General features: G+C 42.0%; 1 protein-coding gene across 1 annotated transcript in view; it reads right to left on the bottom strand.

Annotated features, from left to right (window-relative positions):
• Positions 1-17,606, bottom strand: part of vps37d (VPS37D subunit of ESCRT-I) — a 46,876-nt gene that overhangs the window by 11,156 nt on the left and 18,114 nt on the right. The window contains exon 3 of the mRNA XM_063488266.1: positions 4,771-4,853. Within this exon, the coding sequence (XP_063344336.1) occupies positions 4,771-4,853 (83 nt within the window). The remainder of the gene's footprint in view (positions 1-4,770; positions 4,854-17,606) is intronic.

The following is a 17,606-nucleotide window of genomic DNA, read 5'->3' as shown; positions in this document are numbered from 1 at the left end:
GAGGGCTGGGATCTGTTTGTCATGGTGGCCAAGAAAAAAAAAGAAGTTTTAAGGCCACAGAGAGACTAGTGTGAATTGAGAGATGATGTTGGGAAACAGCTGTATCTGATGTCAGCTCTCCTGACGAACGACCATGAAAATCAAGATGGCTTCCCACTGAACCGACCGCTCTGTGAGGGCTTAATCTGAAATGAGATCCACACAGATAGCCGTGGAGACATAAAACAGCTTCATCTGTATGGATTCGAGCCCAGTAAACTGTACAGCTTTTATTCAACGCCGACTTGAATATTTTTACAAATTCTTTCATGTGTCGCCCAATAGTTTAAAATCCCGTCAGCTGAAGCTGTTCTGAGGCTGTTTGTAAAGCAGCAGACCGGGATGTTTACCAATGTGTCTGCTCTCAGGTGTGCTTTCTCATTCAGTGAGGCTGCTTGGTTTGTGCCGGGTGTTGCTTAATCAATCAGCGAGCAGCCGATCCAATGACTGAGTCGTGCTGGTATTGATTGCAGCCACACGAGATGGGGGAGGGAGGCGTGCTGGGCGGATCAATCTGAGCCGGGTGCAGAAGTGTGGGTTTGAAGATGGGGATGAGACTCCCTCAGAGTCCTGATTGAGGCCAGAGGAGCGTGCAGGATTTAAACAGGACCGCTGTGTTATCGTGGCACATTGTGTATGTGCCGCACACCGCCATGACGAAGATAAATGTCAAAACATCGCTGCTGATGCTTTATTCCAGCAAAGGCCTTCCTCAAGTCTACTTATAAGTGTTTTATGTTTACACAGAGCACACTCTGGATACTCCAAGCACTCAGAGTTTATACAGGATTGTGCAAATGTTTAGGCGCTACAAGTAAAGTAAGATGTTTAAAAGAAAAGACCAATACCAGTCATATAATCAAAGATTTGGTCATTAATTTCACACTAAGTGAAGGGGAAAATATAAAACAAGCCTTCAACTAAACAGCAACCAGAAGACCAAGAAAACTTTTTTTTATCAGTTTGACTCTGTTTGGTGAAATAAGATGAGAATCCAAATACACTGCTCAAAAAAAATTAAGGAACACTTTGAAAACATCACGTCGCAATTAAAAAAAATAATAATCACGCTGATAACTACACTGATACATACTGGATAATGTATTAGGAAGGAAAGGATGCAATTAGGGGTGGGCGATATAAACGATATACGATAGAAACGATATAGATTTGGCCAACGATAGAGATTTTGACTATATCGCTCTATCGCGATAGCGCATGTTGATGATGTCATCAAGCTGCGCCTGTTTTGGTAGAAAGTATCACAGCAGCTACAACCATTATCATCAGTAAATTATGTCTGTGAAGGTCCTCAGTCATCCAGGTCATCGTAGTCAAAGGAGTTTGCAAAGAAAAGCGTCTGGACTTCTTAAAGTTGCTTGAAGACGTTTCACCTCTCATCCGAGATGCAATATTGTTTGATGGAAATGGAAACTGATGCTATACTCTGATTAAAAAGTGTTCCTTTAAGTTTCTTTGAGCAGTGCATATGAAGTTGTTGAAAAGCCTTCCACACTGACAGGAGCCAGCTGATGTGTTTTGGGCATGTCGTACCAAGAGGAAACCCCGGGGTAAACCCGGGATAAACTGGAGAGATTATGTCTCTTGGCTGGTTTGGGAATACCTCTGAAGTGCTGAAGGAAGAGGTCTGGGCAATTCTGCTGGGACTGCTGCCTGCACAGCCCAGACCCAGATATGAATCAGAAAATGCACGGATGGCTGGTTTTATGGTGTATTACTGTATTAGAATAAATTCTATAATGCATGAGATTATCACTGGTATACCAGTGCAGCTGGTAACTCGTAGCTCAAACTAATCTTTATTTACCTCATACTGTACTTTGATGCAGCTTCTCACTCTTTACCTTACAATATTATTCTACGTATTCAAGCTATATCCTCCATCTAAAATGAGCCGCTTTAGCTCTCTTTTCCTCTCCCTCTACGTGAACTGTCTGCTGATTGTCCAGCTATTTCTTCCCCATTTGAATTGTGTGCGTAAAGCAGAAAAAGCCTGTCAGTTTAATTCCAGTTGGGCTTTAAAAATGACCGATGTGATGTTGATAAACACTGCCTGTGAAAAATCCTCCAGTAATCCACGATGAGCCGGCCAGGCAGGCAAGAGAAGTACGACTCCAAAAATCTACCCATGCACGGCACTGTCCACTGTTTAGTAATCATCTTAAATTGGACAGTCATGAAGATGGGATGAGCTGAACGTGCTCACTGGGCTGTGGATATTTGTCATGCCAGTGGATGATGGGAATTACACAGTACAGGCCTACATGCAGGTATTATTTACTACAGTGATGAGCTCATCTTGATCATCCATTCACAGCCTGGTTTATTCCTGCAGAACAAATCAAAGGCACTGGCTAAATTATATTCTAGTGGACAATCAATTACAGACAGTTGTAGCTGTGAAGTGTCCTGAGCTGCTGTGATCAGACTGTCCAAAAACATTGTTGTCAGTCTCATTTCTGCTGCTCATGCAGGCATGTGTGGGTTGTTTGGATGTGGCGAATCTTTTAAACTAAAGTTTTTACTTACAAATTCTTATCAAGTTTAATTTACAAGACAGCCCATTTCTCCCTTTAAAGTCAACAGGCAGCTGTTTGGGATCACCCCACCAACACAGAGTGAATTTAGAGTTATTTGGAAACTATTTACATTTTAGTGAGTCATAGGATTTGGCCACGCAGAGTAAGGAATTAAGTAGGAATGAGCATCAACTTTTTGGCAATTAAGGAGATTGATCCCTTATGTTTGGAACAGACGTACACTCACTGGTCACTTCATTAGGTACATCTCTTCATTGCTCATGCAAATACCTAATCAGCCAATAACATGGCTACCTGCTGAAGTTTAAATTAAACATCAGAAAGGTTATTGGTGATTGGCTGATTTACTGGGACTTTCTGTGTAGAGAAAGGCAACATGAACTCATAAACACTTGAGTAACTGCATCTCTGAATGCACAAGATGTCAAAACTTGCAGATGGGTTACAGCAGCAGAAGACCACACGAGTGCCACTGCTGTCAGTGCAGAACAGAAAACTGATGCTACAGTTCACACAGGCTCACTAGAACTGGTTGAGACAGTTCTATATCTATATGCCAATAAAATATCTGGGGATATTTGTATGAGAAATGGGCTCGCTCTTACTGACACAAAGCATCTGATCAAAGTAGCCAGATAACATGCATGAAAATGAAGTGTGACTGTGGTAAACTGTTGTTTAGCAGATTCATTCAGAAAGGAAATATTTGAACAAACTCAACGAGTTGCTGGCTAAATATCTGGGGATATTTTATTGGCTCATGTTATGTCCAACCTTTTATAACCACAGTGTACCCATCTTCTGATGGCTGCTTCCAGCAGGATAGCATGCCATGTGATAAAGCTCAGATCATCTCACATTGGTTTCTTGAACATCTCTATTAGTTCTCTCTACTCAAATGGACTCCACAGTCACTAGAGCTCAATCCAATAGAGCACCTCTGGGATGTAGGGGAACAGGAGATTCACATCATGGATGTGCAGCTGACAAATCTGTACGATGCTATCGTGTCCATGTGGACCAAAATCTGAGAAATGTTACCAGCACCTTGTTGAATCTAAATTAAGGCAATTCTGAAGACAACACGTTACTATCAAGTGCTTCTTTTCCACTAGCAGTGTTTGAGTTTTGGATGTTTTCCATTACAATTTAGTGCCACCTCGATGTGGGTGGCCCAAAAGTCCTGTGATGTAATTTTTATGCGATACAAACAACACAACAAGGGTGGATATTGAGGTGATTGTATTCTTGCTGGGGTTTTTTTTGAAGAGGCAGTGGGCCATTTCCCTCGTTACCAAGTTTCTAAAATGAGGAGTTTGTCTGATGCCTGATGGAAAGACCATAAAAACAAAGTTGAGCCGAGCTGAGGAGAGAAGGTGCTATTGGAAAAGATGCTAAGGTGTACCTAATAAAGTGGCCAGTGACCATACATGATAGGTTTAGGTGTATATTTGTGATGGACTGAGGTGAGACAGACCTGTACGTCTCCTGCAGACATGTCTGCTCTGTTTTTTTAATCCTTAACTTTAAAAAAGTCTCTGCAAATCTCCAGAAAGGGATCGAGACGACGCCTGTTTTGCAGTAGCATGGACTGCATATTCTAGTCATTAGTGTTTTCAATGACAGTCAGGTTAGGATAAACAAGAGGGTCGGGAGAAAAGTCTGGAAAGATGAAAACATTTTCTGTCTTTCCTTAATCGCTTTCTGAAGCCTCACATTAATCTTCACATTGATCTATGTTGAGCTAAATTCTGTGTCTTTTCTCATCTAAGATATGGTGCTTCTTCTCTTCTTTCTGCCTGCAGCTAAATGGATTTGAGCCCTGTCTTCAGAATTCAATGGTGCAAGGACACTTGGTAGTTATTGCAGAAAAATGGCAATTAACAGAGAGGCAGCAGTTTGAATGCAGTGCTGACTAAACACGTGTACGTGGGGGCATCGCTGCTGAGGCTGCTTTGGTGAAGTGGGTAGAGCTCACTGTATGTACAGCATGCCTCGTGGCTTTCGAGATCAGACTGTACAGAAGAGGGTGGGCTGTCAGCTAGACTAAAGGCTTTTGAGAAGCAGCCGCAAGAGCGCTGCCAACGTGATGAAAGACTGTTTGATTCTCTGCAAGAACAAGAGAAACCAGCTCAGTTTTCACAGCTTTTGCGCGTCTGTGTGTTTTTACCTCTGAATGCTCCTCTGCACGTGCCACCTCTTCCTGCAGGAGGTTCTGCGCCGTCTGCAGGCTGTGCTTCTGCACATGAGCCTCTGCAACGACAAAGAGAAACAACACTGATGCATGAAGATTACTTTAAAGGGAGCTGGAAAAGAAGAAAAAAAAAATCCAGAAACCAAGAAACCGCAGTAGAGAAAATTATTTTCCAAATCACAAAGAGCCTTTAGGGTATGTGCTGACGAGGAGACGCTGGTGATGGGGTGGACGTTTTCTGGCTAGTAAAAAGGGGAAACAGGGGCTGTAAATATTCTACTTTGAGCTATTTTGGGAAACCGGTTGCAGTTTGGTTTGACCACGAGGCTGGGCTGATCCGGGGGCTCATTCTTGCCATTCTCTCATTTTCTCATTTGCATTTTCTTAGTTAACATCACAATGAGAGCACACTTGTGCTCGCAGACGGGCAAAAATACCTGCATTTTTATCATATTGACAAGTACATAAATGATTTAAGTCTCTGTCAATATCATAAAAAAAACAAATGCAGGAAACTCTTAAATAAAAAGAAGGAGACAGCAGCTCACAGAATCATAAGAACTGCATCACAAATAAATGCAAATGCCACCAAAGGATTTAAACCGGCTCACATCAGCATCGCATCTAAGCGAGCAAGCGGCGACGTGATGGCTGACAAGATTATGTTTCGACATTTTAACGTGTCAGCAAACTGTCAGACGCTGATGAATGCTCAACACTCCTTTAACGTTAAAAATCTAATAATAACGCTCTAATTTAATGGTTTGACATCTGGAAAAATCTCAACAATGACAAAGTCAGATGATCGGACAGGTTGTAGGCTTAAATCACTTATATGGACTTCAAGGTGAAGCCGAGTGAACCACAAGTGTCTAATGAACCGCAGTGGGGCCACGCTCACGTCGTGCACCTGTTTGAAAGGCAGAGATGGGAAAAGATTACCGTGTTTACAACCTTAAAAATGAAAGAAGACAGTGCTTTGATGACACAGCAGCACTGTGCAACAGCCATGCGAGTGAAACTATCATGAGTACCAGACTGGTGGGTGGAAGGATGACGTCTGCTTCCTTTTTTTGGACAGAGAGCAAAGAGAGACAAGTTGCTCCTCACGGGAAAGACTCATTATGCTCGCTGTTCTTCTGTACGGGTTAGGGTCACCTCTGCTGGAACTAGCCATCGGTTTGGTATTATTCTGGCCGTTTGTTGACCTCTTGGATTTTTGTAACTTTGTACATTGTGCTGCTGCCGTTGAATATACAAAAGGTACAATTGGTTCAGTTTTTGCTGCCATTTTAATTAATCTATCAGCACAGAAGCTCTGAGATTTAGATTTAAAGATTATACAGCGGGAAACGTTGCAACAGTTTGAAAACTCCATAATTCCCAATCCATGCCCTCAGCGCTGGTATAAATGGCACACAGCTGTGGTGACGTCGCGTTGACTTCCAAAGACCAGCATGGTGGTTATACTGGAGCCAGTAGTCTGCATATATTCAAGACCAAACGTACAACTGTTATGTTTGGTTGGCATTACCAGTTTTTTTGTGCACATAAAAAACAAATAACAAAGTTATAAAGTTTAACAAAGTGATTAAAAACCAGCGGCGCTTTTTCTGCATTTCCATTTTGGTGTTTTCACCTCACATCAAGCCAGAGGCGGCTCTCAGAGGCTCTCAGAGGCGGCTACCCAACTAATGGGCAAACATCTTGTGACCAACAAGCTATTTGCCAACCAGCACGCCCCCAGGATTCTTCCTTTCTGATTAAAGACTAAGAAACTCGTGAAGAAAGCTTTTCCCACTGACAGCAGTCTTTTTCCATCCAGATGACTGGTTCCTTGGTGGCCATCGAAAAATAAAAAAATAAAAAAATAAAAAAATAAAATAATAAAAATGCAGCTTTAAAGCGCTGTTTATGACTTGAACAAATGCCATGCTTATTCACATTACAGACAGGAAACCAGAGAATCAGTACATCATCACAATCACCTTAAACGTTTCTCAGTTTGGTGTTCATAAAGCAGCATCTATTGCTTTGCTGAACTCCCCCAAAGACTCCTACACTCATTTCTTCTTTCTGTCCCAAAGGTTGACACTAAATTTGGAAAAACAGCGTTCAAACTGCAGCTCTCGTCTCCTGAAATCAGCTGCAGAATGAAATAAAACTGAAGGAACTGATCTCAATGAATTTAAGGTGATTTTAAGTGATTTGGATGTAGTTACTCCAGGATTTTAATGTTTTGCATGAATAGTATCACCTTTGTTTCTGGAATAAAAACCATGATTAAAAATGAATAACTTAGTAAGCAACACTGAAGGTCATAAATTTGATAGTTGCTGTATTTCATTTTTATTGCCTGTACTTAAGTGGTGTATAGATTTGAATGTGGGCGTACATCCTACTAATTTATAATATTTATGACTGTACTACTGTCTTTGTTGACCAGGACACTCTTGTAAAACATTCAAGTCTTTTTTCTTGGTTAACAGAAAAACCTACTCATAAATCTCTCAGTGCCCCGTCTCTCTTTTAATGTCTCTTGTATTATTGAAGGGCTACACAGTTGGGTGGTTTGTTTGCCTTGAGCTTCCAAAAACTACAACATATTCTGCACAGCGTTGTCCATAAAATCTTCTTATTTCCTCCAGTCTCCAACTTCTGGCTGGCAAAGCTCACATTTTCCTTCTGCGATGGACACTTATGAGCTAAAGTTACTCAGAGGTTAAAAGGAAATGTGCATGCAGATGCTTTAAAACCAGCTACTGGTTACTGATTGTAGTTTTTGCCAAATGATTTCCCCCTGCCTCTGAACAGCAGGGGTTGTGACACAGACGGAGGTAATTCAGGAATTTGGGGGTGTAGCTGCCAAAATCTGCATAAAACGACACTCCTCGTAGTCAAAACTGAACACACAGAACTGATACACTTATTTTTAGATTCGGCGCGACTCTCACTTGCCAGAGGATGTCATTATCTTTGAAGCCGATTGTGAATAAAACTCCTTAAATCTGCCTGGAAATCAAAGAAAGAAAAAAAAACGAGAGGCTCATAACTGTAGCACTTGCCTCAGAATAATCATTTCTCTTTGGCATCAAAGCCGTCTGCACGTCTATGAGCCTAGTGTAAACAAGGACTGCAAACAGCTAATCTGCCACACTTCTAACGGTGCCAATTTGCCCAAATGAAAACAAAATGAGGTTCAGATCGCATCCCACAGACGAATTCATCGTTTTATTTGAAGACGCCTTTAGTAATAAAGACAAAAATGTCTAAAACCTCTCAAATTAGAGGTTTCCATTTGAGTTTTGATTTGATATAATTTGATTAAAAAAAGAGAAAGTATCCCTAATGGTACACCCAACTGCCGAACATCATCACAAACAGATGCAGCGTGCAAATATAAATATGCATGTAGTGCCGCTCTCTCGCACTCTCGCAGCATGTGTTCACCTTCTGGGGATCACGGTCGGTCGTCACTGCGAACGCAAACTGACCCAGCTGACTGCAAAGTGTGTCTTGTCCCTCCGAGAGACAATATGACAGCCACGCTAATCCCCCCCACACAAGTCAGACCGGGTTCAGTCGAAACCAAGGGGCAAATAAAGGTCACAGTAACGACTCTAATAACTCTGAGCCTCTCGGGAAAATCCTACCCCCCATCTAGTTGTATTGGGGGGGGGGTTCAAGGCAGTCGCTTCCCCCTCGCTTGCTCTTACTGAATGTCAGCACCCAAGCAGTGAAGTCAGTCACGCAATCTTTAAATGCGATAATCATCGTTACCGGGATTCTGAAATGAAAAGCTTCATCAGAGCTAAGCTGGCACTATTAGCTGATTCCAGGTCTAAACACTCCTTGAGTTCCCAAAAGCAAACACATGGCGAGGCACTTCTGAGGGTTAGAAATGGTCCAAATGGCATCATATGGCAGGAAGACGACGCCGGAAACTTCAGGCCAAGAGGACGTCTGAGCCCATCGACAACAAGGTTAGTCAGTAACTGTTTTTCGGCACGTTTTCGGATTACTCACAGTGAAAAGGTCCAGATTCTAAACCTAGTCGGCCCGAGAGCGACTATTTTCTTTTCAGGCTGAAGATGTCCTACTCACGAAGTATGCTTGAGTCTTAAACTGTTTGAACATCACCGGAGATACTTGGACCTGAAAACGGGGTCTTTACTCCATCGCTTAACAGACGGATACCACCGTCACCTCCACATTAATAACCTATCACGCCACGCTACGTTCTAGTGCTCGCAAACATCCGCTCAGGTGTAGTGAAAAGCAGGCATGGCCCTGCTGCTGACCCCACGCTGCAGATGCTGGGAGATGGGGGTGTAATGAGAGGTGACAGCCAAGCAAACAAATGCTCTTAGAGCAGCTGTATGTGGCCTACATTCAGGAGCTGATGGGGGGTGGACCTGGAGGCTGCTGTCAGCTGTACTAACGAGCGAATGGTATCGGCGATGGAGTCGCACGTCCTGCCTGGGAGCTGATATGAGACAATGAGGCGCTGAAGCAGTCGCACTGCGACTCTAATGTTTCCCAAGCCTCCCTTTTTTTGCCCTCCTGTGGACGCTTCACACTAAAAGCAAACAGAATCCATCTATCTATCTCTATCTATTCTCGTGTGATGCCGCAAACAATTTTCAGTAAAATTAAGTCCCTCCGAAATCGACATCATGCCATCTGTTAGTAGATGTCTCCAAATTTCTTCCAGCTAAAATGGCGATAAGGCAGAGATACGAATCATACCTCTGTCAGTGCACAGCTCAATTATGAAACGCCACTTTGCAGGAATTTCAGTGTCATCTGTGGATGCTGCATCATCTGAGATAAATCAAACTGCTGAAAGGGACGTTTAGGAGTGCAGGCTGAAAGTAAAAATCATTTTACTCCCACTCCCACTCACAAACCTGAAAGCAATTTAACATGTAAGAGCCCTACAGGTCAGGCTGGTTAATAGAGGCAAGCGCAGAGGTGAACTCCTTCTTCCCAAAGCTAAAAAGAAAAAAAAAAGGAGCAGTATGTTTAACTCAAAAATGATATCGTTTTAGCTTCTACTCTTCACTCATAACACCATGTGATGAGCATTTAGAGGAGTACAACTGAAGGCTGAATTCAGGTTACCGTAACATTTTTTGAGAAGTTACCAAGAACTCCCACGATGTCGCTCTCTGTTTCTCCAGGCCCTAACTGTTTTTTTACTGCTTCTATAAAAAAGTGGAGTTGAATCATTCGCACCCAGCTGCCCATAAACAGCAAGACTGTCCTTAACCGTGCTGTCAGGACAATCTATGGGAAAATCCAAGCTGATGGGCTTTTAAGACCCGGCGTGAAGCAAATGCAGATTGCGAATTTGTATCCATTTGCATCGCCTGGCATGGATTCACCTCAGTACAGATGCTGTATGTACCCATGTGAATACATCAGTGTGTATTTGCTGTGACTGCTCTGCTATAGTAACTCTTAATCCTCTGTCTACTTCTACTTCTCTCATTTCCAGCTCCATATTTTAATTCTTGGATTCTACTAGATCATGTGTCAGAGTTCAAAATAATCTTCGTCTGTCTTATTGCTGGACTTCAGTTCATCCTGTCTGAAACAAGCCGTCTTGTTTGTTTTGGCACAAGAAGCCTGAGGCGCGAGGGGCTGATCCACAGGAAGGAAGCGGAGGTGGAAATACTTAAACGCAGGTGAGTTATGAGGGCGAGGCAGACAATCAAAGGAGGGAGCAGACAAAAGGAGGAAGTAAAAGACTCGAAAGACTTTAAATGATCTCCTTGAAGTTATTCGCGGTCCCTTTGATCAATTTAAAAACCCAACCCTCATTTTTATCACTCTGTGTTTTGATTTCTTTACTTCAACACTGCGACTGTGCTCTACTGAAACAGTCACCGTCTCTGGAAACGTGAAGCTGCCTTTACCTTTTATACTTCAGCCAATATTTGCAAATTGAATTTAATTTTTTAATATGTCTGAAGGTTTAATAAGCACTAAATTTTTTTAAAAAATTATAATTTCCGACCATTATTTTATGGTTCAGGCTTGGAAAAGGTTCACTTCTTTTATTTTTTCCTGCATGCTCGGTGGTAGTTCACACTTTGTGCAGCACACTGTGCTCCATCTGGAATTTAATGTTATGTAAATCAAGTTTTGCTTCCTAATTTGACTAAACACAGCAGAAAGTGAGATAAACCTTTAAACTAAACATTTCTTTCTTAGCAGAATCTCTAGAGCACATGTGTCAAAGTCAAGGCCCGCGGGCCACATCCGGCCCGGCGTACATTTATATCTGGCCCGCGAGATCATTTTATATAGATGTATTATTATTGTTATGCATGGCCCGGTGATGTGAGGCGCTAATAATAAACAAACTACAGATCCCATAATGCAGCGCTGCAGCCTCCTTGCTGAACGCTAGGCTAACTGGGAACATTCCCGCATCAATCAAGTCAAACTTCTGTTATTGCGAAGCTAGCCGCTCACAATGGTGGAGAGAAAAGTTGATTCTGAAAGCAGAGCCTTACAGCGCCAGTGGGTGACTGAATATATGTTTACAGACATTGCCGGTAAACCCGTGTGTCTTATTAGTGGAGCTAATGTGGCTGTAATTAAGGATTTTAATTCAAGATGGCACTACGAGACAAAACGTAAGCTGAAAAACCTAAATGCAGAGCAGAAACTACAGAAAGTAGAAGTCTAAAGAAGAATCTGACATTTCAGCAGACCTTTTTCACCAGAGCAAAAATCACAAAGTGAAGCTGTCGTGAAAGCAAATTTTATTGTAGCAGAGGAGACAGCCAAATCAGCCCGGTACCACTCTGAAGAGCTGCGTGATGAAGCTGTGCGACGTCTTGTGTCCAGACAAAAGGCAGATTTTTGTCTGCGTTTCTCCTCGGGTTCACATTTGAGCCCGAGGAGAAATACGATTGCTGATCGGGTTTGTGAGATGGCCACTGATTTAAGAACACAGTTGTGTGAAAGAAGCAAAAACTTTATTGCATCCTCTCTTGCTGTGGATGAAAGTACAGACATGATGGACATTGCACAGCTGGCCATCTTCATCCTTGGAGAGGAAATATTGAACATTAAATCGATGCACGGGACAACGACAGGAAAAGACATTTTTTTAAAACGTATGTCAAAGTGTAACCGACATGAAACTGCCCTGGGACAAACTTGTTGGACTTACAACAGATGGAGCGCCGGTGTTGTGCGGTGAAAAAAGCGGACTAGTCAGCAGGATGCGAGTAAAGATGCAGGAGAACTGTACCGGTGAGTTAACAGCATATCACTGCATCATACACCAGGTAAGGCTGTATGGTAAAATCCTAAAAATGGAGCATGTAATGATCACCGTGACGCAAACCGTAAATTTTATCTGAGCTAAAAGTTTAAATCACTGTCAATTTCAGTCTTTTATGTGGGAAATAGATTCAGAGTTTGCCGACATTCCTCATCATACAGAGGTCCGTTGGCTGAGTTGGGATAAAAATTCTCAATGGAGTTTTTGAGCTCAGCAAGGAAATCTGTCAGTTCATGGACATGGCATGTATGATGCGGTGAAGGCATTTCAAGTGTAGCTGTCACAAATGCACCAGTGCAACCTGCCTCACTTTCCCAAGTAATGTTGAACCAAGTCAGCGGACTTTGCTGAACTGCACCTGTGCAGATTCAGATGGAGCTGCAGTGTAATGATACACTCAAGGGAAAGTACGACACTGAATGGGCCGCACAGTTTATTAGTTCCATTCCTGAAGCAATGCCCCAGCTCCGTCTACATGCAGCTCGAACCTTGTATATATTTTCATTTATTTTCTTCTGGGGTTTTTGGCAACATGTTCATATTTCTAACTTGCATAATTTTGACAGGATATAGTTTTATAAAGAGCAAAATATTTAAAGTTAAAGTTTATTTTTTTAAGTTTATTTAATCTGGAATAATATTCCTGTCTGTTTTTATTCATATTTATGTTTAAAAAACATTGTTTTAGTGTGTTCAATAAATGTTTATCTTGTTTGGCCCGTGACCTAAAGTGTGCCTTGAGTTTTGGCCCCCTGTGCAATTGAGTTTGACACCCCTGCTCTAGTTGAACCGTAAACACAGTTCAGCAGGTCACCAAAACATTTTTAAATCCTCCTCTGGGAACAGGCGGTTGAACAGAGGGCTGGGCTCACAGATGGACAGATGGACGGACCGGCATGACCTCGCTTTGGCGTTTTGCTGTTAAAGGGTCAGTTCACAAAGATCACAGTTCCCCTCTTCTTCAAAGGAAGAAATACACATTCAAGGCAGTTTTGGTTTCATTTATTCAGGAGATAAAATTTAAAATTTTTTCCTTGGAGTCATTTTCTGTGGCGTCAGGATTAAACTTCCTTCACTTCCACTGTATCAGGGTATCGGGGAAGGGACTGAATCTCAGACAGTCTACTTATAGGCAAAAAAGAATAAGCACATTTTTCTCTAAGGATAAAACTACTTGGTGATTAAAGTTGAAGAAAATTTATTTTTGCCAATACTGACTTGTGATTAAGCTGTTTATTTCGCCCCCAAAAAGATCACCTGAATATATTTTGAGTTCTTTTTAATGATACTTGGACAAAAACAAGATAAATGGAAAAAAAAAAGAAAAATCAGCTTTGACCTTTCAGGGCCTTTTTCAAAGATGTTCAAAATTTATCACGACTTCGTCTCTAACAGGAACTGGCATGGCAAGGATAACAGAAGTTGTGTGGGGTCATTTATAACATTAGCCTTTAATTTTCCACGTCTCCTTGTGCATTGCGATATTCTGCAGTGAACCGACGCTAACAGACCTAAAGTAGGCAGCTTTACGGCTGCAGAGGCCTTGAGGCAGACACTTCATGGCCCAAGTGAACGAAAGCAGCAAAGCTGATGTTGGAATTTGTCTCGTTAACGCCATTATGTATAAAAATGATTGAAAACTACGATTATTACATCAAATAATTTCTGAATATGTGTGGGCAAGATAAATACAAACAAGAGCCTTTAAAATAAGGACTGTTGCTTGAGGGTTAATCGCTAACTGAGCACACAATCAGTCATTAATTAAAATGCCTAAAAATATCTGATTCCATTTGTTAATAATTTGTTCTTTTTCCGTTAAGCAAGTTAGACAGTTGGAATTTTAAACTGTTGGTCAGACAAGGGGAGAAAAAAAAGCATTTTTATACTGAGCTTTGGATCTGGAAAAAATGTTAACGGGCAATTTTAACTGATGTGATTTGGATTTAGTTTGAAAGATGAACAAGACGGTGTAACAGAGCCATGTCTGCTGCTTGTGGCAAAATGGCCCATTTCAAAATTACTAAATCTAAACAAACATGATATTTAAAATATGTTGTGCAGAAACAAAAGAAAAAAGAAAAAGAAAATATCAATGAAATAAAAGCCTAAAAAAGTTTTTAAAAAACAAAAACATGCACATTTTTCATAGAACTTTCCATTATCCAGTTATCAATGGGCCAAATCCTGTAAAATAAACTATGGGAAGTTGTAGGAGAGGTGGTTTGATGAATTAATGGTCAAAGATAAAAATTACTCCACCTGGTCGCATGAAGGTAACATTTAACTGAATCTTCTGTTTTCAGCATCATATTTCATCTCCGCACAGTGTCACGGCTCCGTCTGCACACGCAGCACTGAACACGTTCAAAAATCACCGTTTTATTTATTTATATTCGGTCTGGACTGGTCTGCAGTTCAACAGCCAAAACAAATTACCCGGATCGACTCGACTCGTCAGACACCGATGCCCCTTAAAGCTCCGACTACACGGACGCCCACGGAGTCGGGGCAGGTTCGCAGTCAGCATTAAAATCCTCTACACTGATCTGAGATGATGTGCAGTCAAAACCAGCATCGTGTTGTTATCGGCCTGGTGCTGCGGGAACACTGATCGATGTGACAGTTACCGTGAAGGCAAAGAAACAAGCTCTCAGCAAACAGCTGATGTCAACATGTTAACAGACCCCGCTGAGGCACCGCCGAGCACTGAGGTACATTAAACAGAGTTAAATCTTTCCCATAAAGTGGAAGAAGAAGCTGAAATCAGTAGGATTAGAGGATTAGTAAGCTAACTTCAAGTTCGACCTTCAGTATAATGAAGGTGGTTAATTTTTCACTGTGTTATCTTATGCTGCAGACCTAACCTGCTAGGAGGACACTTTTAACGAACGCTCGAGGCGAATCAGGAGAGAAGAAGGATAACTGCTGCCCAGGCGAAAACCAGAGATGATCCTTTATGTGTCAGGAGTATGAGAACAGCTGAGATACTGTGTCTCTGTGTCTTTCAAACCCCAACACAAGCTACCACCCCTGGGATCGGGTCCCTCGGTGCAAACAGAGCAATACAGTGTACGCTGTTGAGTGTAAGGAGGACTACTGTGAATTATAATAACCTCTGGCTAAGCATCAGGCCAGAACTCTGCAGTCTATTTACACCCACAGGCTCTTTACAGTCATTGTGTGCACATCCTGGACAGAAACGCCGGTTTGAGTAGGCAGTCAAGGTAGTAACCATTCAACCGCCATTGCCCAAACCTCTGTGAATAGCACTCCCAGCCACTGATCAATAGTCGCGACAGTTTCCATATTACCGATCGTGAAACTGACTCATCGCACATGGTTAGTCGGTGGCGCTAGTTTCGGTCGTTCTGCAGCTGTGCCATCTATAAGGTCGCGCTCAGCTGAGACTGAGAAGGTCACACAGATGAGTGATGAAACATTTCTCCAACTGAAAACGTTCAGATTAACAGAATTAAACAGATTAACAGATCTTAAGAGCAGTTATACATCTTCGAAGTCCACGTGCTGGGCGCGTGCATAGTTTGTGAAGTCAATTCTCTGCAGACAAGTGTGCAGTCACAAAAAACAAAAAACGAACACTGCTGCAGTGCAGGTCCCCGCTGTGATCGGCAGGCAGAAACATCCTTAACGCTGCACATGAAAATGAGAGATCAGTTTTATCTCTCCTCACCTTGAAACTTGTTTTCACTCTCTGAAAGAGACAATCAGACATTTAACCTAGACTTCACACTTCTCTCTGACACTCTTAACGTCTACAGCAGAGTGTGACACAAAAGGATGCCTTCAAGGAGAGACCGAAAGTGTGCATCGTTATCATCACGAGTATGATATAACGCATCGCGGCAACCAAAAGTCAGAAAGTCCCTTCTCTCGCTGCACAAGCACAGTGATCTGTGGTAGGTCCTGGGCTCTGGTATTGTGGGTGTGATTAGCACCTTCTATTTCGGTCGAGTAAGTGCACCAGGGCAAAGTCCAAAACACCCGTGGGCTCTGAAAGAGCAGTGAGTCAAAAAGCCCACCTGTTCCTCTAACACATGTAGAGGTGTGTGTGGTTATGTAGGTAAACACAGCGGACAGAGGATCACGATTCTGCCCTTTTCAGCTTTTGGGTGTCTACCAGAGTAGCTTAGCATGGTTCACAGTACAAAATAATCCTAATTTGATTTATAATAAGCACCAGTGCAGCTATGTCACCGTCTGAAACAAGCTGCATTACCTACACTTTAAGTCAGCCTGCTCATTGGCTTCCAGAATAACTGGCCCACAGCGTCTGTCCTGCTCCACCACATCACTGCAGAGATATAAGCTTTAGCTTAAAAAGACTCTTAACTGAAAGGTCAGACTGATCTTTATGCAGATTGATCTTTATTTTAAATTCATGCCATAAACACAATCTTTGATTCTAAGCCCTGTAAATCCATTTTTGGAGAATCAAAAGTGATTATACGTGATTTTGCCAATAAATAAATCAATCACATATTTGGTATGGTTAATGATGATTTAAACACATCGAGTAGTTGAAAAATGCTGGATTCATATTTGAGGGATTGTTCTCAGATCGATTTTAAAGCAACTCCATCACAGAGACTTCTGTGAGACTGTCAGGGCTAAATTTGATTTCCATGTATCTGCTATTGATGTTAAATGAATATTATCATCATCCTATTTATGCAGTTCTCTTATTTGCTGTGCCAGATTCCATTTTATCTTTACAGTGTTTATTCTCTTTTGATGATTTCTATTCAACCTTTATTTCTTTGCTTTTATCCCCAGAAATAAATGAATAAAACCCAGTGAACCATGCTAAAAAAAAAAAAAATAAATAAATTGTTCATAACTCCAGTGTGCATGCCGAAAAGCGATACGTTAGCTCGGCCGATCAGTGACCTGGGAATGCACATCCAGAGTGAACCGATTTACTCTGTATGACCAACAGAAATGGCTTTTATTACAGAGTCTATTCGTGCCTTTAAGCACGACACGTCCGCACACTGCACGCCTGACCTGCTGATAATGTCCTCTCGGGTCGAAGGCTGCAGAATATCAATGAGTACGACTAATGGAGCAGCAGCTGGAAACACAAACATGTGGAAGCCAACGCTCCACAAGAGCTAATGCGATCTTTTTCCCCTCGAAGGTTGCTAAATTTGCTGCACTGACACAAGAAATCAAGTTAAGAAATGCAGCTCAAGATGTCGGGGAAGTGATCTGTCGCCGATCACACACAAATAGGTCACGGTATTGCAGATGTGGCCCTTGCAGGACTTGCATGTATCAGAGGATTGAAAATTAACTAGCAAGTCGGCAGCAGTGAATTAGACTCCCTGCAGCACATCAAGCCTTGTGTTTGTCCTCTCTAATGCAACAAACTGCTATACAAGTGTGATAACAGCTTCACAGCTTCTTCTAAAAATGCTCAAAACAGAAACTAGCACTTTGCTGAAAGCCAAAGAAACAAGATTTGAAGTGTAAAGATGATTTTCCC

This window comes from Pelmatolapia mariae, linkage group LG10_11 (genome assembly GCF_036321145.2).
Source record: "Pelmatolapia mariae isolate MD_Pm_ZW linkage group LG10_11, Pm_UMD_F_2, whole genome shotgun sequence".
Classification (NCBI taxonomy): Eukaryota; Metazoa; Chordata; class Actinopteri; order Cichliformes; family Cichlidae; genus Pelmatolapia; species Pelmatolapia mariae.
The sequence above is the reverse complement of the archived record's forward strand: the minus strand, read 5'-3'. Positions and strand labels throughout refer to the sequence as shown.